The 24,678-nt window shown below is 41.7% G+C and overlaps 1 protein-coding gene across 1 annotated transcript in view; it reads left to right on the top strand.

Annotated features, from left to right (window-relative positions):
• Positions 1–563: 563 nt before the first annotated feature.
• Positions 564–24,678, top strand: part of ITGA8 (integrin subunit alpha 8) — a 187,320-nt gene continuing 163,205 nt past the window's right edge. Inside the window, exons 1-2 of the mRNA XM_037739048.1 lie at positions 564–860; positions 1,530–1,663. Of these exons, the coding sequence (XP_037594976.1) occupies positions 652–860; positions 1,530–1,663 (343 nt within the window). The 5' untranslated portion in view covers positions 564–651. The remainder of the gene's footprint in view (positions 861–1,529; positions 1,664–24,678) is intronic.

Raw genomic sequence — 24,678 nt, forward strand, 5'->3', positions numbered from 1 at the left:
AAACCGTCGAGGCTTTCTTGCTTATGAGTGAGCTCTGCCGGGAGGTGGGATGGACTTGGGGGAGGTTGGGGCATCTCAACTTTAACTCTCAGTCACAGGAGCGAAAACCACGAGCGCTGAGGTCAGGCTGCAGAGGTGATGCAGAGATAATTGCCGTGCCGCTCCTGGTGGTGGAGTTGGTTTTCACATTCTCCATCCAAGCCGCGCATTTGGGGGAAACTGGAGCAAGCCCTTGCTCCACGGAGCATTGCTTCTAAAGCAATAAATAGCTTGAGGTGAGAGAGGCGAAACTGATTGTCCCTAAGATGGGACTGCAATAGAAATCCGGGCAGCCCGAACAGGCACCCCGTGCGCCAGCCACCAGCGGGGCCGCCTGGGCGTCGCCGGCTGGGGACCCGCCGCGAGGAGGCGCCGCGAGAGCGCGGGTCCCCGCCCGCGGCCGGAGGAGGGCTACAGCGCCTGGGCCAGCCCCCGAGCCGGCCAGGCGGGCGGGCGCGCGCCAGCAGACGCTGGGCACTGTCACTGCGGGTGCGCCGCGTGCACCGACTGGGGAGGCGGACATCTGGGGACCGCCAGGCTCCGCCCGTGCCCCTTGCCCGGCCGGGGTCCTCGGCTCGTGCTCACGGATAGCAGCCACCGGGGCGGAGAGAGATGTCGCCCGGGGCCAGCCAGGGTCCCAGGGGAAGCCGGGCGCCGCCGATCGCACCCGTCTGCTGCGCTGCGGCCGCGCTGGGGATGCTGCTGTGGTCCCCCGCCTCGCAGGCGTTCAACCTGGACGTGGAGAAGCTCACGGTGTACAGCGGCCCCGAGGGCAGCTACTTCGGCTATGCGGTGGACTTCTACATACCCGACGCCCGCACGTAAGTCGCCCGGCCCGAGGAGGTACGCGCGGGGCGAACGCGAACGCGATCCCGGGTCCCATCCCAGCCACTCCGCCGTGCAGTCCCCGCAGTCTGGGATCCCCGTCCCGCCGCCCTCCCAGGGTCCCGTCCCTCTCCAGCCACCAGCCCCTTCTCTCCCCTGCCATGCTAGATGCGCCTTGCGAACTTTGAGCTAGAGACATGCCACTTGCATAGAACACGCAAGTCCTGGGTGTTCCCGGCACCAAGACGCAAGCATCCTACAAAGGAGAGAACGGGACGCAGAAGACCCAAGCGGGTTAAAGCCGCGACCACAGCGCGGTCTGTTTATGCGTAGCCTGGAACGACTGCGTCTGGGCGCAAGAGCTGTCGGCTACCAGCAGCTGGGCTCTGTCCTTGGCTTCCTCTCACCCCACCCCCTTCTCTCTTCTCACTGCACACACAGAGCTCCACCTAGGGAAGTAGGAGCGTTTGCACTCTTGGAAACCAGGTTGCGGACGCCCATAGGTTTCCAAGAGGAAATCAAGATTGACAGTCGGTCCTCATCATAAATACGTTCCTGTCCCCCACGCCTGACCCAGCGTCCCTGGGTTTGAGGCTGCGGAGACTGCATTGCATGCGCACGCTTTTGTGACGCCCAAGAAGTGACTTTCTCCAACCCTTTTGCAGAGCGAGTGTCTTGGTGGGGGCACCCAAAGCCAACACCAGCCAGCCCAATATCGTGGAAGGAGGAGCCGTCTATTACTGTCCTTGGCCCGCGGAGGGGTCTGCACAGTGCAGGCAGATACCGTTTGACACCACCAGTAAGTGAGATTTGTCCTTCTAAGCTGCGGGCCTGGGTTTAGAAGAACCAGGGCCATTCCAGGGGCGAATTTCCACTGTCTTGGTGCGGTGCTCGTTTCGCCTGCTGGATGTGTCCGTGTTGTGGGTTGTGTGGGTCTCTAGAGAAAATCAGTTTTTTCAACTCTGAGTTAAGTGGAGGTAGATGTTTAGTGAACCCTAAAGAAGGGACACTATTTTGACCCTGAGTGTTTGGACGCATCCTGGCAATTCCTGTTTCCCTACTGTTCTGGGATGAGCATTTTCAGGGTGAGTGGATGTTTTGGAGAAACATGAAAGCTACGTTCTAACCTTGACTGTGGAGAGAATTTGCTTTTCAAGGACAGATCTAGAAAAAGAGAGATCCCTAGCGTTTCCAGTGCCCAAACTCCGGAGGCAGGACGTAGCTGCCGCAGACTCAGACATCGCTCCTTGTTGCTGTTTAATTCTTTACAGAAAGAAAGAATTGTCTTTCAAAATATTAGACATTGGATGTAAGCTAGTGCAGGCAGAGTGTGGATGGATTACATTCATTTCCAAAATCCCTAGACAGATGTTTCTTATTTAATTATAGGGAAAATACATTTTAAACAATTCAGCCTGGTTGTTTCCTCTGGTGTTTTCTCTTTAGAGCCTGAGAAAATAATTTAAATGCAATGCTTTCAAAAACATTAACACTGAGTGCTTTAATTTGTACCACCAAAACTTTATGAAATCAAAAGGTATATGTTATCAGAAAGCAAATATCTCTTTCCAGAAAAATGTGAATATGCCAGCTTGAATATCAGTCTGATAATCTTTTAAAATACCCTTTGCACCACACAACTATTTTATGATTTCATACTTGATTTCTTTGAGTTTTTTAAATTGTTTGATTAGTGTGTATATAGAATTTACACAGAATATTTTCACAGAATTTTGATGAAATTGGCTGGGTAATAGTTACCTGTTACTATATCTAATTTTTATCTTTTATGTTAAAGGCGAAAACAATTTCAGTTCTATAAATATGAAAATCATTTCAAAGCAAAACATACTATACAAGCATTACCTTGAATTATTTCCTAATTACCCTAATTAGGAAAGTTTTTTTTTTTTTTTTTTGTGAGACAGAGTCTCTCTGTTGCCCAGGCTGGAGTGCAGTGGTGTGATCTCGGCTCACTGCAACCTCTACCTCCCAGGTTCAAGCAATTCTGCCTCAGCCTCTCAAGTAGCTGGGACTACAGGCACGCACCACCATGCCCAGCTACTTTTTGTATTTTTAGTAGAGATGGGGTTTCACCATGTTGGCCAGGCTGGTCTTCAACTCCTGACCTTGTGATCCGCCCTTCTCGGCATCCCAAAATGTTGAGATCACAGTCATGAACCACCATGCCCAGCCCAGGAAAGTATTTTATAAAAGCATAAAAAAATTATATTTTTATCATGCCTACCTTTTATGGTCACAATAGCTTATCATTTTATTAAGTAATTATGTTATTTTATACCAGTTTTTATAAGCTTTTACTTTTAAATTTGAGTATTAGCAGCCAGGAAGATTAAACCTTTTGATGCTAATTTGTAACAGAAATCCTTTAATTAGTTGTTTTGTCAAGACTTGAGATACTTTCTAGCTACTACCCTCTGGGTTTAAGAATAAGCTTCCTAAACCAGAAGAATTAAACATTTAAACATGAAATTGATGCCATTTTAATAATTCATGCCCAAATCATTTGTATTTTTGAAAGTATTTTAAGCCCAGGCCAAATAAAGACACGAATCATTGACATTATTAGAATTTACGCTAAGGAAAAGAATCATTTATGTTTTGAGACACAGTTGAATTTAATAAGCTTCTTGTATAGTCTCATACATATCAAATCAGGATCTGATTAGCGTGTTTTTCTTTTGATAAAAGAAGAATCCGTGCCTGCTAAGTTACACCTGACTTACTTTGTAAGTATTCATCCCAATAGGTGTTACAGGCCAACAGATTAAAAACAAGTGAATACATATGTCAAATATGAATTTAAAAAAATTAACCACTCCTAGCTGAAAATTTTCAGTATTAAATTACAACAGGTAGGCCAGGAGTGGTAGCTCATGCCTGTAATCTCAGCACTTTGGGAGACAGAGGCAGGTGGATCACTTGAGATCAGGAGTTCGAGACCAGCCTGACCAACATGGTGAAACTCTATCTCTACTAAAAATACAAAATCAGCCTGGGGTAGGGGTGCATGCCTGTAATCCCAGCTACTTGGGAGGCTGAAGCAGGAGAATCGCTTGAACCCAGGAGGTGGAGGTTGCCTTGAACCGAGATTGTGTCACTGCACTCCAGTCTGGGCAAGAAAGTGAGACTCCATCTTTAAAAAAAAAAAAAATTACAATAGATAATATTTTCCAAAGCTTATTCTAAAGCAATTGCTTGAAGTGTGAATTCACTCTCCCATAGAGAACTAATGCTAAAAGATGTGCTTTGGTTTCTAGAATAGCCCACAAGAATGTACTGAACCCTTATTGTACAGTTGAATAACATTGAATTATATTTGCAGTAAAACAGAAGGGGACAAATGAGAACAATTTTGGCAATTAAATAAATAGAAAAATAATGTTGAGAAAAGATCAGTGTTACTTGGAGAAATGCAATGTCCTCTTTTGTGTAGGTTAGATAACTGGATATCTCAAAGGGCGTTAGAGATTGATGCTGCTCATTCCAAAGTGTGTCTTATTTTACTTCTAAATATATGGGAGTTTCCCTGATAAATAGATGAATGCATTACTCCTGCTATTATACTTATCAACTACAATCACAATAATTTCAGAATTCATAAATGGAACAAAGTGAGGGAAAGAAAGAGGGAGGCAAATAGATGTTCCTGAAATAATTGAACAGGAAATTTTAGAAAAATAGAAAAGCAAGGCTACACAAAGCTTTTGAGAAATGAATGGTCCATGACAGAATGAACAAAGCTGACACCTGGGAAAGACAGGGGGTTCCACTAGGAGAGGAGAAAGGAATTGTTGAGAAAAGAAAGTTCCCCATGTTGGCCATCAGGGGGTACTGTGGCCCCAGAAACCTTGATTGCCAGTGGAAATGGCCTGAAAATGGGTGTGGGGAAAGAAGTCACAGCCCCACAGCCCAGGTGTTTGCTACCCAGTGGGTACCCACCCTCTATACCTCATCTGTGCCAATTTCTTTATCCTTATACCCTCAGAGAGTGGAACTGGCAGTGTCTGCCACTTGATGCAAAGCTCTGCAGGTAAAGAAGGCACAGCAGAAGCCATTGTAGCTATTTCCAACCTGAACATCAGTTTTGTGGACAATGTGGAATGTTAGAACCAAAGATGAAAGGTGGAAACAGACATCTCTGGGTCTGGGTCCTGCCGTCGGTGTTGCCAAAGGCGTCCCACTTAGAGATTGCTGCTATGTAGCAGACACTATACATGCGTTGTTTCTGCTACATAAGACAAATCAAAACAACTATGTAAAACTCATTCTGTAAATAAGGAAACTGATATCAAAGGGATACCTAAGACCATACAGTGGTAAGCGGTAGAAGCAAGACTGGAATAGAGGTCTGCCCAGTTCAAAGCCCGCTTCTTCACCTGCTTTCCTTCCAGAAATGGGAGAGGATTGACCCTAGCAGACTGCAAGTTGAAGATTATAACGAACAGCCAAGGAGCTCTGGAAGGCTCTATTGACCTTCCACCCCCCACGCCGTTTCCCCACCCCAACAGTGGTTTACAAATTCCATTTTAAATGATTCTCCAGAGGAGAGTTGAAAGGGAAAGCCAGTTTTGGTAAAAGCACTGTAGAAGCAGGCTTTGTCTTGGTGGGAATGGTCAGTCGTACATGCCCCTGGTTTGCTCAAACTCCCACAGAATGCCCATTCACAGTCTCTGATAAGCTGCCTCCTGAGTTACTCTCTGCCCAGTGCCAGTAATATATGATTCTCCCCCAAAAAGGAAGAAAATTTCACTGCTTAACTAAGTAGTGGCCCCAAATTGACATCCACATAAAGGAGTGTGATGTGTCAAACATGAAAATGTGTACTGCAAATATTCACCTGTCAAGACGTCAGTGACTTTCCCGGTCTTTTACCCTATTTGTGCTACGACGTCTGAAATCAAGACATCCTAAGTAAATTTCACCTTTCAATGAAGTTGTTTCAACTTGTTCGTGTCCCTGGGGTGTCTACAATTGGGTGATCTGCTCTGGTAACCAAGTAAATTCTCTCAGCTTAGATTTTGAGGGAGACAGCCCTATAATTGAGTCCCAGAATCCAGTTGAGATCCTGTTCCTCATTTATTTAATGTCAATTGCCATTTTCTAAAAACTGCCTTTCGTTGTTGTTTTTCATGAAATAATCATTATTGACTTTTTATCTTACCATATAACTTGATTTTTTTAACACTTCTCACAAATACAAACACACAGGAAGCTTGCAATAGCCCAGCACTTCAAATGCATGAATACTATAAGCATATGTAATGAGGGAGGTGCAGAGAGTAGATCATTTTCCTGCTCTGTACAAAATAAAGGTGTTCCACAAAAGAGCACTTCTCTCATCTCCCTTCTGTCTTTCCCTCTTTACTTCAACAGAAGAAAATTCTTCCCATCACCAAGTTGATTTCTTTCACTTTTGTCTCAGGAACTCTTTAAACTATGCCCCATGTCTTAAACACTTTAAAACATCACATCTGCCTAATTCATGCCTCTCACTTCTGTGTCTACTCCAAGGTTTCCTTTCTTCTTTTGCTACATTTTCCAAACCAATATGTGGGTTAATTAAGGATTGTTAGATTGCAACCCTTCGGCAAAAGGGAGAATGAGGCCGGGCACGGTGGCTCACACCTGTCATCCCAGAACTTTGGGAGGCCGAGGCAGGCAGATCATGAGGTCAGGAGTTTGAGACTAGTCTGGCCAATAAGGTAAAACTCTGTCTCTACTAAAAAATACAAAAGTTAGCCAAATGTGGAGGCACATAGCCTACTCGGGAGGCTGAGGCAGAAGAACTGCTTGAACCCGGGAGGCAGAGGTTGCAGTGAGCTGAGACTGCCCACTACACTCCAGCCTGGGCGACAGAGTGAGACTCCCTCTCATAAAAAGGGCGGGGGGCATGGGGTGGAGAATGAATTAGACAATGAAAAGGACTCTCACCTTTGGAAAAATTGCAACAGAGTTCCGGAGTATAGCACACAAGTATTTGATTGTTTTAAACGCTCAAGTAAAACGTTTGAGGAGAAAGGTAATGTGTGCTAATTAATGATGAAAATCATCATAGCTCTAATAATGACAGAGAAGCAATGTAGCCGGGAACCAGTCACCATTAGGAACACACATAAAAAGCAGACCGGAAGAGGTAGGAGGTGCCATTGAGATTTAGATGTCATCTGAGAAAGACTACTAGAATTTGCCTGGCCTCAACTTAGTATCTCTGTGTTAAAAAGAAAAGAAGAGAAAAGAAAAGAAAACTTAAAATGGAAGACAGTTTGGTTAGGATATTTCAAAGCTCTGATGACAAGATTTTCGTTGGAATTGCCGGAGACCGGAAGCCTTTGTTTTGGGGGGGTCTGTTTTATTTTGCGTTGAGTGATCCCACAATGAGAAGCAGCTTAAAGCATCTGGTTCTGCGACTGGCAGAGGGTTGTTTTTTGATAGTGCTGGCTGTGCCCTTTTTCTCATGTGAGGGTTGGGAAACATATTGGCCGCATAAGTCTTGCCTTTCCAGCTTCCCCAGAAAGAAATCAGTTTTTGTTCAGGAACAAAGAAGAGAAAAATGCAGGTTAGAGCTGCCCAAGTAAATGACAGAGGAAATAACATGCATGTTACAGGACTCAAAGACAGGAGAAATCTGTGCTCTAATAAGTTTAATTGGAAGGTTACAAAGGTGGGGGAAGAGCGAAGCCCAAAGACAACTTCCTCTTTTTAAGACTTAACAATGAGACTAAGTTTTGCTACTCAGAAAAAAGGTAGTGTGTGTACACACACACACACACACACACCCCACAATATTGGCAGAAATCTTTCTCTGCTAAGTGCTGATCCAGTTGGGTCATCAGAGGTGGTTTAGCTGGATGTCTTATTTATTATTCTAGAAGCAATTCATGATGGCTCTTATGCCTGGGTATGTTGGCATGACAGAGGGAACCGTCACCCCTAAATTTCTCTCAGTTGGCTCATACTTCCACGCAATAGAACACAACTGAACCTTGCTGTGAGAAGGGAGGAGGCAGGGGTCTCTACAGCCCATAGCAACCGAGGAAGCAATTAGAAAAAGGAAGTCCTTGAAACTCCAACTAGAAATGGGAAACAGATCTGCCATATGACTAGTGGAGCAGTATGAGCATTAGGCGCCCGTTGCTTAATCTGCAAAATTCTTTCAAGAAGCTGGAAGTCTGTGTGAGGGAACAGGCTTCCAGGTTCTTGGCAGAAGAATATTCCATGTAGCCTCTGCAGCGTGCTGGGAGAAATGGCTTGAAATTATTCTGAAAGAGAAAATGCACCTTGACGTGTAGGCTGACACGTTGAGATGTGCACATTCAAAACTTTACCTGTTGGTGCATAAGGAGTCCTGTATCTGTGAATTGCATTGGTGGAGAGAGCTGCCAACCTTATAAACAAGCTCAGCTCAGGGGTAGGTTTTTTTTTCTTTTTTCTTTTTATTTTTGAGCTGGAGTCTTGTTCTGTCACCCAGGCTGGAGTGCAGAGGCACAATCTTGGCTCACTGCAACCTCTGCTTACTGGGTTAAAATGATTCTCCTGCCTCAGCCTCCCAAGTAGCTGGGATTACAGGTACCCGCTGCCATGCCCAGCTAGTTTCTTCTTCTTTTTTTTTTTTTTTTTNTTTTAGTAGAGATGGAGTTTCACCATGTTGGCAGGATGGTCCTGAGCTCCTGACGTCAAGTGATCCACTGGCCTCGGCCTCCCAAAGTGCTGGGATTACAGGTGTGAGCCACCACGCCTGGCCGTTGAACATGGATTTTTGAGGAATATAGTTGAAAGACTAACTATTAGTTTTATTTAACAACACTTATTTGTCCTTGAATCAGCAAGCATGTTTAAAGCATTTTAAAATAATACTTATTTTTCAAAATTCAGCTTAATACATGTTTATAAAGAACAATTTATTGCAAAAAGCAAGGTGTTCCTCCACAATGAAATCCTAAAATAGATTAAAGTATTTCAATTCTAAGTTACATGATAAGGAGATTTAATATATGCAAGCTAATTGTGACTAAGTGATTTATATTTAAAACCAAATACATCTAATGCACCAGCTATGCACTGCTATAGAATTCAGGTAGGCAGCTGTTAGAAGAATGTCACTAGATGGTCTGGAAGGAGTGGAGCTCCACCTTAACCCTGCTGAAAGGCCAGAGTTTAAGTCTGTGGTGTTTAGCGAATCAGCCCTAAGGTCTGCAAATTGAGAAAATATCCTAGACCCATAAGCACTGGAGAAAGTGATTCTTTACCCTTTCTTTTCTTTTTCTTTTTTGGTAAAATTAAGGTATAGATTACAAAAATAAGTATTTAAGAAGTGATTTCCAGGCATTGGGAGTGGAAGGCATGAGTTGACTGCGAAGGTGTAATAGAAGGGAATTCACTAGGGGGAGGCTGATGGAACTTTCTGCATCTTGAATGTGGTGGTGGATACAGGATGACTGCCTGTATTTATCAAAATCCATGTTGCTGTACATCACCAAAAGTGGGTTTCATAAATATAGAAGAAACGAAATAATCTGTATTAATGTAATAATATGTAAATATATGTACAAGTACAAACAAAAAGATGAAGAGGAAAAAACCTTTATGGAGATTGCAAGAGAGTTACATGTGTGATACAATGATTAAATGTGGTTTTGTGGCTGTTGCTCTGAGCCCGTGGACAGTAAGCTCTTAGACTATGCAGTCTGACCTAACAGTACCTGGGGGTGTAAAGACACATATCCCTGAGAAGCATAGGCCATTGCTCCTAAATAAGGCTGAATGATTAGTGAGATCATCATGTAGGAACCTCTTTAAGATTCTTTAACTAGAGGATACTACGTTCCGAATATGTCTGATAAGAGGAGAGTGCATGCAAACATCAAGAGCTGCACAGTGTCATTCCTATATCCTTATGAAATCCAGGCACACAGTCTCCTCACTGGCAGTCACTGAAAAGAGCTCACTTTAAACACATGACTGTAGTTATCAAAATTAGTATAATGGCACTGCAGGGCACTTGGAAACATTTGGTCCATTGTCTTCTTCAGCTCTGCTATTTGACATATGGACGCAGATTCCAATATGATATTGCAAAAAACCCTGTATCGATCTGCTCTGATTTCTAGGACATACTGACACCACAGGGAAGGGCACACACCACTGCTACAGGAATAGGTTTATTCAAGAACCTGACGCGGCCCACACTAGATGCAGCATCTCACCCCAGGTACAGCAGTGGAGGCCAGTCTCCTGTGGCCAGCTTGTAGCTCTAGTCCAGCTGTCTCCGTTGTCAATGCCTATAATTTCCCCAGATGTCTCCGGCCTATGCCTGCCCCCTCTTGCTGCACTGGTTACACAGCTGATCTCTTTATAACAATGCTGCACAGCACAGAACAGCTTGTCTCTCTAGAGCTCAGCAAACAACTCCTGCATACACGTGTGTTTCCCCACACCCTAAACCGTGTTCTGCTGCCTCCTTCTCAGCTGCTCAGGATATCTTACCTTCCAGAATGATTTTCTAGAACTTCTGGCTTCTCTCCTCCTACAATTCCCATCAGGATACATGTTTCAGAATTAATTCTAAAGTAACTACAAATTCTTTTTTAAAAATAAATGGGGCACAACACTAAAAAATATAATGTTTTTGAACAACCTATAAGTGGATAGTCAATCAAATTAGGGCATAAAAGCATATGATTAAATATTATATGACCATTAAAAATGAAGTCTACAAAGAATCAAGATTAACATGGGAAGATGCTTTCATTTCAATGCTAAATAAAAAACACAAAATTCAAAATTGTGTCCACAACTTCTTGAAGAGTGTAAGAAGGAAACTGTAATGAGAGGCTATCTTTGGGAATTGTGATTAAAACAGGTTTTTTCTCATGCATTTTTTTCTTGTTTTATTTTCATAAATATTTATTTATCATCAGGAAAAATAATGAAAAAATGAAACATGCAAAAAATTCTAAATGCAATGATTGAGTTCACTGAAGTGCTGTAAAGAATAACAATAAAAGATGGGAATTAACGTTCTGGATTAGAAGATGGCAATCTTAGCTGCTGTCCTCTTGTCTTGGGAGTTGATGGTTGACTGGTTTAGAAATGCATTCATTTACATAAGGTATCTAGGTTCTAAAATACTAAAGATGAAAGGTATTTTCAGTAACAATATGTGTAAAAATAAGAAGATGCAGTGTGGAGTCTCACCTGTTTTCATTTTAAATTGTCTCTAAATCAAGAGAAATATAGATTTGTTCCCACACGGCAGTTTTGAGAGCTGTTTGTATATAGAACAGATTTTAAGTGCGTCTGAGTAAGATGAGCTTGCCAGAAGTTAATTCACAATCTATTTATACTGCAATCAGTTCACAAAACTTGTTATAAGAGCCCATTGGAAAGAAATCAAGAGTGACCATAGGTCTGCATAATCCCATACACCTTAAAATATGGAAGGCATTGGATAGAGTCAAGACATCCAGATAAACTCATGAAGCAGTGTTAAAAATCACAGCATATATTGGTGTTATGTACAATAAAAAGATTTTTTCCTTTAAAACATTATATATGTGCCAAGGATGAGTTATAAAATCTATTTAGAGCATTTCTTCTGGGGTGCACCATTCTACTCAGTCCCAAGTAAGGTTTATAAATGTTCTGTAAAGGTGTGTCTGTTTACTAAGTAAAGAGTATGTCAACACACTTGCCAACAATCTCAGTTGAGCAGAGAAAAGTGAGAAGTTTCGGGGTGGAGAACTGACAGAATGAAAGCTGGAGCAGCGTTCCTGAAAATCTCTTGCACATTATTCTTTTGTGTGAAAATGAACAAAAAAGGTTTCATGTCAAATGAGTTTGCAAATGGCTGCATTTGCTCCCTTTCTATGAGATTTACACATTGCATTCATAGGATGGGACATTTGTTGACATTCACTATTTCTCCTTACATTTATGAGGCCAAAGCACACCCAAATGGCTGTGGAAACAAACAACCCTGTATCTTTAGCTTAACACATCTAAGGTTTATTTCCTGCTCACACTGTTATGTTCAGTGTGATTTGATAGGGAGACTTGGCCGGTTCAAACCACACAGGAACCCAGCCTCATGGAGATTCCTTATTGACATAGATGTCTGAGATCACCCTAATTGGAAGAGGGGTGTGCCCAGTCACACACTGTCTGTTACAGCTTCCACCTGGAATTGACATCTATTATTTCACACGTTTTGCAGGCCACACCATGCCTAGGAGGCTTGCCATGCCAACTTGTTTAACTATGGAAAACTTCACTAATCTGCACCTATCAAAATTGTATCTACCATCTTTAAAAGAGCATGAGAAAGGAAATGCGTTCAAACACATTGTCTTTGGGAAATGTCATAATAAAAAAAACCGTCTTTTTTTTATTATGCAGGGTATGTTTTTAGGAATCTCAAATAGTTCAAATACGCAGTAATTTTGGGCTGCAGTCTCAACCCCTCCACTCATGAACAGACACATGGCAAGGAGACAATGTTTTTGTCAACAGATTCAAAGACGGGAGTGAGACTTGTATACCAACACTCAGTTCCCAACCTGTTCCATCCTGTCTCCATTGGATTTTTTTTTCCTTTTATCTACTCCTGTGATATATGATCCATTCTTTACCACAAAGACTACCTGGGAAGACTGGATGACCTTATTCCTTTTACTCCAGTTCCTCAGGTGACATGTTATTAAATCATAATATATTTTTCCCCAGGAATCACCCTTGGGTTAATTTTAACACATCTTTACTTATAAAAGTGTCATCTAAGGGGGCAAAAGAGAGTTGAAAATAAAGCTTTAGCAAACGGTCAAATTTTCAGGGACTGCTCTTGGCAACGTTGCACTGACAGATGTTGCTCCCAACGTGGGAGTATGTGCGCGAACAAAGCCTAAGGTCTTGCCCCCTTGGATGGGGTTTGTAGTAACAGTCAGCAACAAGCGTAGAAAAAGTAAGCAAAGATCAAGAAGACAGAGAAGTGTGTGTGTGTGGGGGGGGCTGCATATTTGGTTTAGCTTGGGCAGGCCATTTGCTTTTCATTGCTACTATGACAAATTACTACATGCTTAGTGGCTTTAAGCAATACAAACTGATTATTGGTTATCTTTTTTTTTTTTTTTTTTTTTGGAGACAGAATCTCACTCTGTCACCCAGGCTGGAGTGCAGTGGCACAATCTTGACCCACTGCAACCTCCACCCCCCAGGTTCAAGTGATTCTCCCACCTCAGCCACCCAAGTAGCTGAAATTACAGGCTCCCACCACCATGCCTGGCTAATTTTTTGTATTTTTAGTAGAGACCGGGTTTTACCATGTTGGCCAGGCTGGTCTCAAACTCGTGACCTCAGGTGATCCACCCGACTTGGCCTCCCAAAGTGCTGAAATTACAGGCATGAGCCACTGCACCCAGCCTTGATTATCTTATAGTTCTTGAGGCCAAAGTCTAAAATGGGTCTCCCTGGGCTAGCATCAACGTGTTGGCAGAGCTGCACTCCTTCTGGAAGCTCTTGGGAGAACCTACTGCCTTGCCTTTTCCAGCTACTGCAGGTCACCCACATTCCTTGGCTCAGGGCTCTTTTCCATTTTCAAAACTAGCAACGTCTTCTTCCACTGCCGTATCTCTGGATCTCCTTTATTAACCCCTTCTTCCACCTGATAGTGCCCTTATCATTACACCAGGCCCACCTGTCTGATCCAAGATAATCTCCCTATTTGGAGATCAGCTAATTAGCAACCTTCATTCCATTTGCAATGTCAGACCCCCTTTGCCATGTAGCCTCATATAGTCAACAGTTTGGGGAGATTCAGATGTAGCCCTCTCAGGCGTTATTATTTTGTGAACCACAGGTGGTCACAAGAACTGTCACTGAGGAGGTGATATCTGAGCAAGAGCCTAACTTGAGTGAGGAAAGGAGCCAGGTGGTATCCAAGGGAGACGTGTTCTACATTGTGGGAGTGTCAGTGTTGACGTCTGGAGATATGGGTGTGCTGGGAAATGGAGAAAGGTCGCTGAGCTAGAGAAAAGCCAGTCAGGGTGAGAGTGATAGAAAATTAGGCCAGAAATGCTTGTGATTTTTGCACATTGGTTTTGTATCCTGAGACTTTCCTGAAGTTGCTTATCAGCTTAACGAGATTTTGGGCTGAGATGATAGAGTTTTCTAAATATACAATCATGTCATCGCAAACGGAGACAATTTGCCTTCCTCTCTTCCTATTTGAATACACTTTATTTCTTTCTCTTGCCTGATTGCCCTGGCCAGAACTTCCAATACTGTGTTGAATAGGAGTGGTGAGAGAGGGCGTCCTTGTCTTGTGCTGGCTTTCAAAGGGAATGCTTCCAGCTTTTGCCCATTCAGTATAATATTGGCTGTGGGTTTGTCATAAATATGTCTTATTATTTTGAGTTACGTTCCATCAATAGCTGGTTTATTGAGAGTTTTTAGCATGAAAGGTGCTGAATTTTATCGAAGACCTTTTCTGCATCTATTGAGATAATCATGTGGTTTTGTCATTGGTTCTGTTTATGTGATGGATTATGTTTACTGATTTGTGTATGTTGAACCAGCCTTACATCCCGGGGATGAAGCCAACTTGATTGTGATGGATAAGCTTTTTGATGTGCTGCTGGATTCATTTGCCAGTATTTTATTGAGGATTTTCTCATCAATGTTCATCAGGGATATTGGCCTGAAATTTTCTTTTTTTGTTGTGTCTCTGCCAGATGTTGGTATCAGGATGATTCCGGCCTCATAAAATGAGTTAGGGAGGAATCCCTCTTTTTCTATTGTTTGGTATAGTTTCAGAAGGAATGGTACCAGCTCCTCTTCGTATCTCTGGTAGAATTCAGCTCTGAATTCATCTGGTCCTGAGCTTTTTTTGGTTGGTAGGCTATTGTTACTGCCTCAGTTTCAGAACTTGTTATTGGTCTATTCAGGGATTTGACTTCTTCCTGATTTAGTCTTGGGAGGGTGTATGTGTACAGAAATTCATTCATTTCTTCTAGATTTTCTAGTTTATTTGCATAGAGGCGTTTCTAGTATTCTCTGATGGTAGTTTGTATTTCTGTGGGATCAGTGGTGATATCCCCTTTATCATTTTTTATTGTGTCTATTTGATTCTTCTCTCTTTTCTTCTTTATTAGTTTGGCTAGTGGTCTATATATTTTGTTGATCTTTTCAAAAAACTATCTTTTGGGTTCATTGATTTTTTGAAGGGTTTTTCATGTCTGGATTTCCTTCAGTTCTGCTCTGATCTTAGTTATTTCTTATCTTCTGCTAGCTTTTGAATTTGTTTGCTCTTGCTTCTCTAGTTCTTTTCATTGCGATGTTAGGGTGTCAATTTTAGATATTTCCTGCTTTCTTGGTTGGGCATTTAGTGCTATAAATTTCTGTCTAAACACTGCTTTGGCTGTGTCACAGAGATTCTGGTACATTGTGTCTTTGTTCTCATTGGTTTCAAAGAACTTATTTATTTCTGCCTTAATTTCATAATTTACCCAGGAGTCATTCAGGAGCAGATTGTCCCTTTCATGTAGTTGTGTGGCTTTGAGTGAGTTTCTTAATCCTGAGTTCTAATTTGATTGCACTGTGGTCTGAGAGACTGTTGGTTATGATTTCCATTCTTTTGCATTTGTTGAAGAGTGTTTTACTTCTAATCATGTGGTCAGTTTTAGAATAAGTGTCATGGTGCTGAGAAGAATATATATTCTGTTGATTTGGGGTGGAGAGTTCTGTAGATATCTATTAGGTCAGCTTGGTCCAGAGCTCAGTTCAAGTCCTGAATTTCCTTGTTAATTTTCTGTCTTGTTGATCTGTCTACTATTGATAGCAGGGTGTTAAAATCTCCCACTATTATTGTGTGGGAGTCTAAGTCTCTTTGTAGGTCTTTAAGAACTTGCTTTATAAATCTGGGTGCTCCTGTATTGGGTGCATATATATTTAGGATAGTTAGGTCTTCTTGTTGCATTGATCCCTTTACCATTATGTAATGCCCTTTATCTTTTTTGATCTTTGTTGGTTTAAAATCTGTTTTATCAGAGACTAGGATGGCAACCCCTATTTTTTTTTCTTCTTTCCATTTACTTGTTAAATATTCCTCCAACTCTTTATTTTGAGTCTATGTGTGTCTTTGCATATGAGATGGGTTTCCTGAATAACCCATACCAATGGGTCTTGACCTTTTATGCAATTTGCCAGTCTGTGTCTTTTAATTGGGGCATTTAGCCCATTTACATTGAGAGCCAAATCATAAGTAAACCCCTATTCACAAATGCTGCAAAGAGAAACAAACACCCAGGAAAACAACTTACAAGGAATGTGAAGGACCTCTTCAAGGAGAACTACAAACCACTGCTCAAGGAAATAAGAGAGGACACAAACACATGGAAAAACATCCCATGCTCATGGATAGGATGAATCAATATTATTAAAATGGCCGTATTGCCCAATTTATAGATTCAATGCTATCCTCATCAAGCTACCACTGACTTTTTTCACAGAGTTAGAAAAAAATACTTTATATAGTATTTCATATGGAACCAAAAGAGCCTGTACAGCCAAGACAATCCTAAGCAAAAATAATAAAGCTGGAGGCATCATGCTACCTGACTCAAACTGTACTATAAGGCTATAGTAAGCAAAACAGCATGGTACCAAAACAGATTTATAGACCAATGGAACACCACACATCTACAACCATCTGATGATTGACAAACCTGACAAAAACAAGCAATGGGGAAAGGATTCCCTGTTTAATAAATGGCTTTGGGAAAACTGGCTAGCCTTATGCAGAAAACTGAAACTGGACCTTTTCCTTACACCTTATACAAAAATTAACTCAAGATGGATTAAAGACTTAAAAATAAGACCCAAAACCATAAAAATCTGAGAAGAAAACCTAGGCAATGCCATTCAGGACATAGGCATGGGCAAAGACTTCATGACTAAAACACCAAAAGCAAAGGCAACAAAAGCCAAAATTGAAAAATGGGACCTAATTAAACTTAAGAGCTTCTGCACAGCAAAAGAAACTGTCATCAGAGTGAACAGGCAACCTACGGAATGGGAGAAAATTTTTGCAATCTATCCATCTGACAAAGGACTAATATTCAGAATCTACAAAGAACATAAACAAATTTACAAGAAAAATACAAACCACCCCCCTCAAAAAGTGGGTGAAGGATATGAACAGACACTTCTCAAAAGAAGAAATTTATGTGGCCTACAAACCTATGAAAAAAAGCTCATCATCACTGGTCATTAGAGAAATGCAGATCAAAACCACAATGAGATATCATCTCATGCCAGTTAGAATGGCAATAATTACAAAGTCAGGAAACAACAGATGCTGGAGAGGATGTGGAGAAATAGGAATGCTTTTACACTGTTGGTGGGAGTGTAAATTAGTTCAGCCATTGTGGAAGACAGTGTGGTGATTCCTCAGGGATCTAGAACCAGAAATACCATTTGACTCAGCAGTCCCAATACTGGGTATATACCCAAAAGATTATAAATAATTCTACCATAAAGGTACATGCATACATGTTTGTTGCAGCACTGTTCACAACAGCAAAGACTTGAAACCAATCCAAATGTCCATCAATGATAGACTGGACAAAGCAAATGTGGCACATATACAGCATGGAATACTATGCGGCCATAAAAAAGGATGAGTTCATGTCCTTTGCAGGGACAGGGATGAAGCTGGAAACTGTCATTCTCAGCAAACTAACACAAGAACAGAAAACCAAATCCCACATGTTCTCATGCTGTACTGGAGCGAGCATAGAAAGTCAACACCAAGACAAAAGTATGCCAAATTGCAGGGTCTTTATTGCCGGCAGCCACAGAGGACCCACGTCTCTCCAACCCGTGGCCCCAAGCTCAGGCGGAGCAGGGTTTTTAAGCTGAAAAACCACATCCTGGTTTTAGGAACAAGAGGGTGAAGGGATGCAGGGCAAGCAACTTTACAGAAACTATTTCTGGCAGTTTCTAATAAGCAAAGGCAAGCTGCTTTACATAGCAAGCTTCCTGGAATTAGCGGAAATTCTAAGTGGTCCCTGGTGGAGAGCTCCAAGTCAAACATTACAAGAGAAAATGTTTTCTTCTCTTACTTTTCAATCAGCGTTTTGCAGAGCAAGCTAGCTGTTTTTATTTACAGAAGCCAAGGTCAGCAGTTATTGTAAGGAAAACAGGCAGCAAGCAGTTATCACAAAGGAAACGGGGCAGCAGTTACAACTTACTTTTGGAAAAACCGTTTTTCTTGGTGCTTGCAGGGTACAGGGTTTAAGATGGCATTGCTTAGATTCTAACTCCGGGTTAGCTATGGCACACTCACACATAAGTGGGACTTGAACAGTAAGAACACATGGACACAGAGAGGGGAACATCACACACCGGGGCATGTCAGGGGGAGGGGGTTAGGGGAGGGATAGCATGAGGAGAAATACCTAATGTTGATGACAGGTTCATGGGTTCAGCAAATGACCGTGGCATGGTATACCTATGTAACAAATCTGCACATTCTGCATATGTATCTCAGAACTGAAAGTATAATTAAATTATAATTAAATATGAATTTATAATTATAATTACTTTATTACAAATAATTTAAATTGAATTTTTTAAAAAAGAAAATTAGGCCAGAGAGAAAGATGGTATAGCACCTTCATGGCCAGAGTCAGGATTTGGGATTTTATTCTAAGAGTGGTGGGCAGCCAGTGGTGGGTTTTGAGTAAGAAAGTAACATAATTTGATTTATGTTTTTTAAAATATCGGTTTTGGCCAGGCACAGTGGCTCACATCTGCAATCCCAGCACTTAGGGAGACCAAGGCAGGAGGATCACTTGACACCAAGACTTTGAGACCAGTCTGGGCAATGTAGCAAGATCCTATCTCTACAAAACATGTAAAAAAATTAGCAGGTGCAATAGTGTGCACCTGTAGTGCAGCTACTAGCGATGCTGATGTGGGAGGACCACTTGAGCCCAGGAGTTGGAGGATGCAGTGAGCTATAATTTTGTCACTGCACTCCAGCCTAAGAGAGTGAGTGACAGGAGAAAAAAAAAAAAGATCAGCTTAGCTTTTGTTGAAGAATAGACTATAGACAAGGCGGAACAGAAGCAAGCAAGGAGACTACGTAGAAGGCTGTTTCTTTTCCAATAACAGAGAAGTATGGCTGGGATTGCATGGTAGTAGTTAGACTTGAGGAATGGTTGGTTTGAGGGTTTATTTGGAAATGCAGTTAGCAGGTTATCATTATGGATCAGGTGAGGAGTGCAAAAGAAAGAGGAAATTTTGGCTTAAGTAATTGAAGGAACAGGACTTAGTAAGGAGCACGTCTTGGAGGAAATACCCAGGGTTGAGTCCAGATATGTGAAATTTGAGATGCTTATTAGACCTCCCAGCAGATGTCAAATGGGCAGTTGGATAAATAAACCCTGAGCTCAGGCAAGATGTATGAGTACAGAGACAATATTGAAGGCCATGACTTAGGGAGTGAGTGTGGATGAAGAGAGGAGGCGAGAGGAAAAGAGGCCAAGAGACAAGAGTAGAAAAGAGATGAGAACAAGGTTGAGATGGAGTCCTGGGGCACCATGACATTTACAGAAATCCTGGGGGTGTGAGGAGGAAGCGTACAAAACATGAAGAAGAAGTCACCATGTGGGTAAAAGCAAGCCATGAAGCCAATAAAGGAAGTCTTGTCAGGTGGAGTGAGATGAGGATGGAAATCGGAAACATTTGATTTGACAACTGAAGGTTCCTGATGACTGAAAAATCCACTTGCAATGGAGTGTGTCAAGAGAGAATGGGAGATGACCAATGGGGGACAGCAAGTATGTGTAGCCATTTTTAAAGGAGTTTTGCTATAAATGAGACCAGAAAAATTTAATAGTTAAGAAGGTCCTGCAGCTTGATTATAGTCTAATAGGAATTATCAAGTTCAGCTGACTGTGAGAGAGAGCCCATACTCAGGAACAAATTTATGAGTGGAGGGGAGTGGGGGAGACTCTTATACAAATGGAAGAATTGGCCTTAGAATAACAGAACTGCAGTTCATCTGCAATGTCAGGAGGGCAGGCAGAGCCAGGAAGCAACGGAGAATGGATTGCTGGATTGGATGGCAGGAGGAAGAAAAGGAGATCTCATTACTTGCATAGTCTCACTGAAATAAGAAGCAAAGTCACCATCTGAGGTTGAGGAGGTCAAAGAGAAGATTGGGAGAAAAGGAAATTCAAAGAGTAGTGACAGAATGGCAGAATAAGTTGAGTCATGAATTAATAGGATTACCAGGCAGTGAGTTGGGTAAGTAATGTTTTGTCTCTGCTTAGCCTATAGCATGGTTCTAACTGCTTTGGGTAGGATTTAAGGTGATTTCCCGTAGAATAATTCCCTCTGGAGGGTAATCTTCCCTAAGGATAAATTACAGACACAGAGGGTTTGATTCTGCAGCGTACTATTTTGTGTAACATTGGGAATGGTGACTTTTTTAAAAAAAAACAATATGATCTGTTCTGTGAGGTGAAAGGTTGGGACCCTTTACTATATCTTTTGGCAGCAGGCATGAGATTCTTAGGAATAGAGGACCATGTAACAGGAGGTAGTGTAAATACATTTTCTAGTGTTGCTGGGAGGCAAGTTTATACAGCCTTCATCCTGAAACCCAATCATATCCTGTATTTGAAAGCACTCCTTTGAGGTCATCTTGAAGAAATTTATGTCAGTGAGTCACCTTCCTGAGGATGCCCATGCTGAGAGGTTTTCATTACTTCTTGAAGCAAATAGATGATTGGGTACTCAACAGAAGCATGCTGTGTTGCTGACTATCAGAAGTTGACATTGAAGCCATATTGAGAGGTCTCATTTCCCCAGCTGTACCTATGACTAAGATATATGATCCTCAGTCATTATTCCAAGTGTGAAAAAATCTAGAGGTGAGAGAATGTATGAAAGAATCCAGTATGAAGAAAGCTGCAAGAATACCACTGTGGCTGAGAATGACAAAGATGACACCGGCATGGGAAGGGTTTTCTAAACCTGGTTTTGCATTTGAGAAACAGCTCTGGGTTCAGGATAGAGAATGGATTTGAAGGTGGCAATGCTGGAGGAAGGGAGATGGGACAGAAGCTGTCACAGCAACGGAGGCTAAGGGAAATGATGACCATAGCTAGGGACATGGTGACCTGGATGGAAAGAAGTAGATGGATTTGGGAGATATTAGAAGGAAGCATCAACAAGAATTGAGGACTCATTGAAATTTGGGAGTGCAAGATTGGTGATCGGCAAGAATCCATTCCAAGGTTCTGTCTTGGTTAATGGGGTTACCATTGTATTAGGGGGCTTTTGTGTGTCAGGGGAGGCTTTTCAGACAGCACCACATGAAAGGTCAGAGTTCAAGAGTGGTGTGTGTGTGTGTGTGTGTGTGTGTGTGTGTGTGTGTGTGTGTTTGAGCATGCCTATGTGTGCATGTGTGCATGCCTGTCTCTGGGATGGACAGATGAGAGGAAAAAGTGCTCCAGCCTGTGTGGATGTAGGGAAGTGAGTTGTAGAAGATGAGGTCAAAGTTGTCTCGATCGATACAATTCACTGTAACCAGCTCTGTGTTTCACACTGTTGCACCATACTTGGGAGTTTTGTTTTTGTTTTTAATCTGATCTGCCACAGGTAGCTTTTCATTTCCCTTAGAAGAGATAAGTCTTTCATTTCTCAACTCCCAATTTCCTTCGCATTGTATCTAAAATATTACTTGCATGGTATAATCCATAGGTATTTCCTGACGAAATCATACATACTACTTAGTCAACTTACATATGAAAAATATTCCAAATGATAGTATGTGATATGGAAAAGCCATTTATATTTACTACCAAACAAATGTCTGAAGAACACTGGCTAGGCACTATGGGTTATTCAAGGCAGGAAGTTAGAAATGTGATCTCTCTTCTGAAGGAAGGCAGTCTAGACATGAAAATAATTACAGCAGAAAATTTATATTCTCATCCAGACCAGAAAAACTACATAATAGGCAGATTGTAATACAATCTGTACTGTTGCTATTACAAGCCCATATTTATGAAAATGGTTAAAACTCTAAAAGCATGCATTTAACTCACGTAGCTTTGTTATCACAGTATTTGGTTATATATGAAACTGAATATTTAAATAGTGATATGAACAAATAATTTAAAGGGAAGTTTCATGATTTCCAGGAAAGAATAGTTTATTTCTCTATAAACTGGAGAAATAGGCTAGAAGCTTCTTAAATTCTGAATGAGTTTACCAATCTGAACAGTGACTAACTCCAGGGAATTGAATTCTAATGGCCTTTCACTTGCTACTTTATACAATTCTTTATGCCAGTTTTGTTACTTTGTACTCTTTGAAAATTTTGAAACAACAATCTGAAATAATTTCAATTTGAAAAGATAGAGTGTTGAGCTCTACATTTTAAAATGAGCTTTTAAGGAGTGATTTGAACAGGTTGGCAGACAAGGAAAAAATGAATTTCACAAAAGAAATGTCTGAAAAAAGGTCTTAGAATGAGATGCAACAGGGAACAGAAAGAAAGTTCACCCAGGCCGGGTGCAGTGGCTCACGCCTGTAATCCCAAAACTAAGAAGGCCAAGGCAGGTGGATCATAAGGTCAAGCGTTCGAGACCAGCCCCGCCAACATAGTGAAACCCTGTCTTTACTTAAATTACAAATAATTAGCTGGGCACAGTGGCAGGTGCCTGTAACCTCAGCTACTTGGGAGGCTGAGGGAGGAGAGGTTGGGAGGTGGAGGTTGCAGTGAGCCGAGATCATGCCATTGCACTCCAACCCAGGTGACAGTGCAAGACTCCATCTCAAAAAAAAAANAGAAAGAAAGAAAGAAAGAAAGAAAGAAAGAAAGAAAGAAAGAAAGAAAGAAAGAAAGAAAGAAGGAAGAAAAGAAAGAAAAGAAAGAAAAGAAAGAAAAGAAAGAAAAGAAAGAAAAGAAAGAAAAGAAAGAAAAGAAAGGAAGGAAGGAAGAAAGTTAACCCCAAACAGAAAGGAAGGCCACTACCCAGAGCTCAGCCTGTGGGGTCAAGATCGTCAGGTGTGGAGGGCAGGGTATTTATATTTGATCTATTAGATAAAGACAAGAAAATTATTTAATGTGAGTGTAAACATGCACATGTTTTTATAGTACACATATGTGATATAAATCATAAAATACTCATTTAATCAAAATAACACATCTCTCAACCATCATAAGGAAAAGTGAATTAGTGTGATATTCTTTAATGGTTTTTCAGAGTGGTTTTGGAGTATTGGGAGCCAGACATTTGGAAGTTTAATTTTCTGTGACATAAAAATCAATCCAGGTCCTTTTCCTGGATTTGTTTACTTTAGACAAGGAGTTCTCTGGCCATGGATATTTTGCATATGAGTATTCCCTGTTCTCAGATGCAGGGTTCCAATTAGAAGGTTTTACAGCATCAATTTGACTATGAGAAAGATTATAAACAGCTGGTTAAGGATTTCTTTTACCCTTTTCCTGATTAAAAATGTCTGGATAGCTCCAGCAACAGCTTTGGGAAAATCTCCAAGGAGACGAACTTAAAGTGATGACTGAAGGTTATAGGGAAACCTACTGTTTTCTATATGGGGTCGAATGCTTCATAAATAGTTTTCAAAAATGACCCTGTCTGCCAAAATGTGTGGTCAGACCTGTGTCAGGTGCAACTCTTCTCTTCCCTCTCCCAGGGTGATCTCTCCTCATTTCTTATAATTCCTCTCATTTCACTCGGCTAAAAGATTAGAAAAATCTGCTTATAGCCCACGTGTGCACCGTATTCCACATCTCCTCACTCCTGCTCTGAAATGCGTATTCCCATGAAACAAAAAGATCCAAAAGCTAGTAGGCCTGCCACCCACTGGGATTTGCAGCCAGACTGCCCAGAGAACAAAGCTGCCAATTTCAGAGAGACAGCTTCAAAAGCCAGAAATGGAGGACGAGTCAAATCAGTTGTATTGTTATAATTCAACGAAGCTTCCTGGGTTGACCTACAGATTTTTTCAGTTTATCTTTAGGTTTTCCCTTTTTCAGATCATAGATGTACTAATATTCACAGTAAAAACTCAAACGATAGAGAAATATACTCCACAGAAATATAAAACCCACTGACACCTGTATATTTCCTGCTTTCAAGATAACTATCACTCACAGGCTAGTGTCAGTAAATACACACACAAGCCCAATCACAGTCACATGTACACACCCATGTGTAGAATATTTGACTTTTAAATAAAAGTGGGATCATACTAAACAATGTACCCTTGACAAACTTGAATGAATAGATGGGAGCTTGGTTATTCATTTAACAAACACTGATGATCTACTATGTTTTAAGCACTGGAAAATGCAGAGGTAAATGAGAGAACATCTCTGTGGGATCTAGGTATACTCTCAAAGGGTAGATACTACCTATATAAAAACAGATTTTTGGCCAGGCATGGTGGCTCACGCCTGTAATCCCAGCACTTTGAGAGACCAAAGCAGGCAAATCATGAGGTCAGGAGTTTGAGACCAGCCTGGCCAATATGGTGAAACCCCAACTCTATTAAAAATATAAAAAATTAGCTGGGTGTGGTGGTGCACATCTGTAGTCCCAGCTACTCAGGAGGCTGAGGCAGGAGAATCGCTTGAACCTGGGAGGCAGAAGTTGCAGTGAGCCGAGACAGCACCACTGCACTCCAGCCTGGGTGAAAGAAGGAAGGAAGGAGAGAGGAAGGGAGGGAGGGAAGGAAGGAGGGAGGGAGGGAGGG

The sequence above is a fragment of the Cebus imitator genome, unplaced genomic scaffold, assembly GCF_001604975.1.
Source record: "Cebus imitator isolate Cc_AM_T3 unplaced genomic scaffold, Cebus_imitator-1.0 Scaffold61, whole genome shotgun sequence".
NCBI classification, from domain to species: Eukaryota; Metazoa; Chordata; class Mammalia; order Primates; family Cebidae; genus Cebus; species Cebus imitator.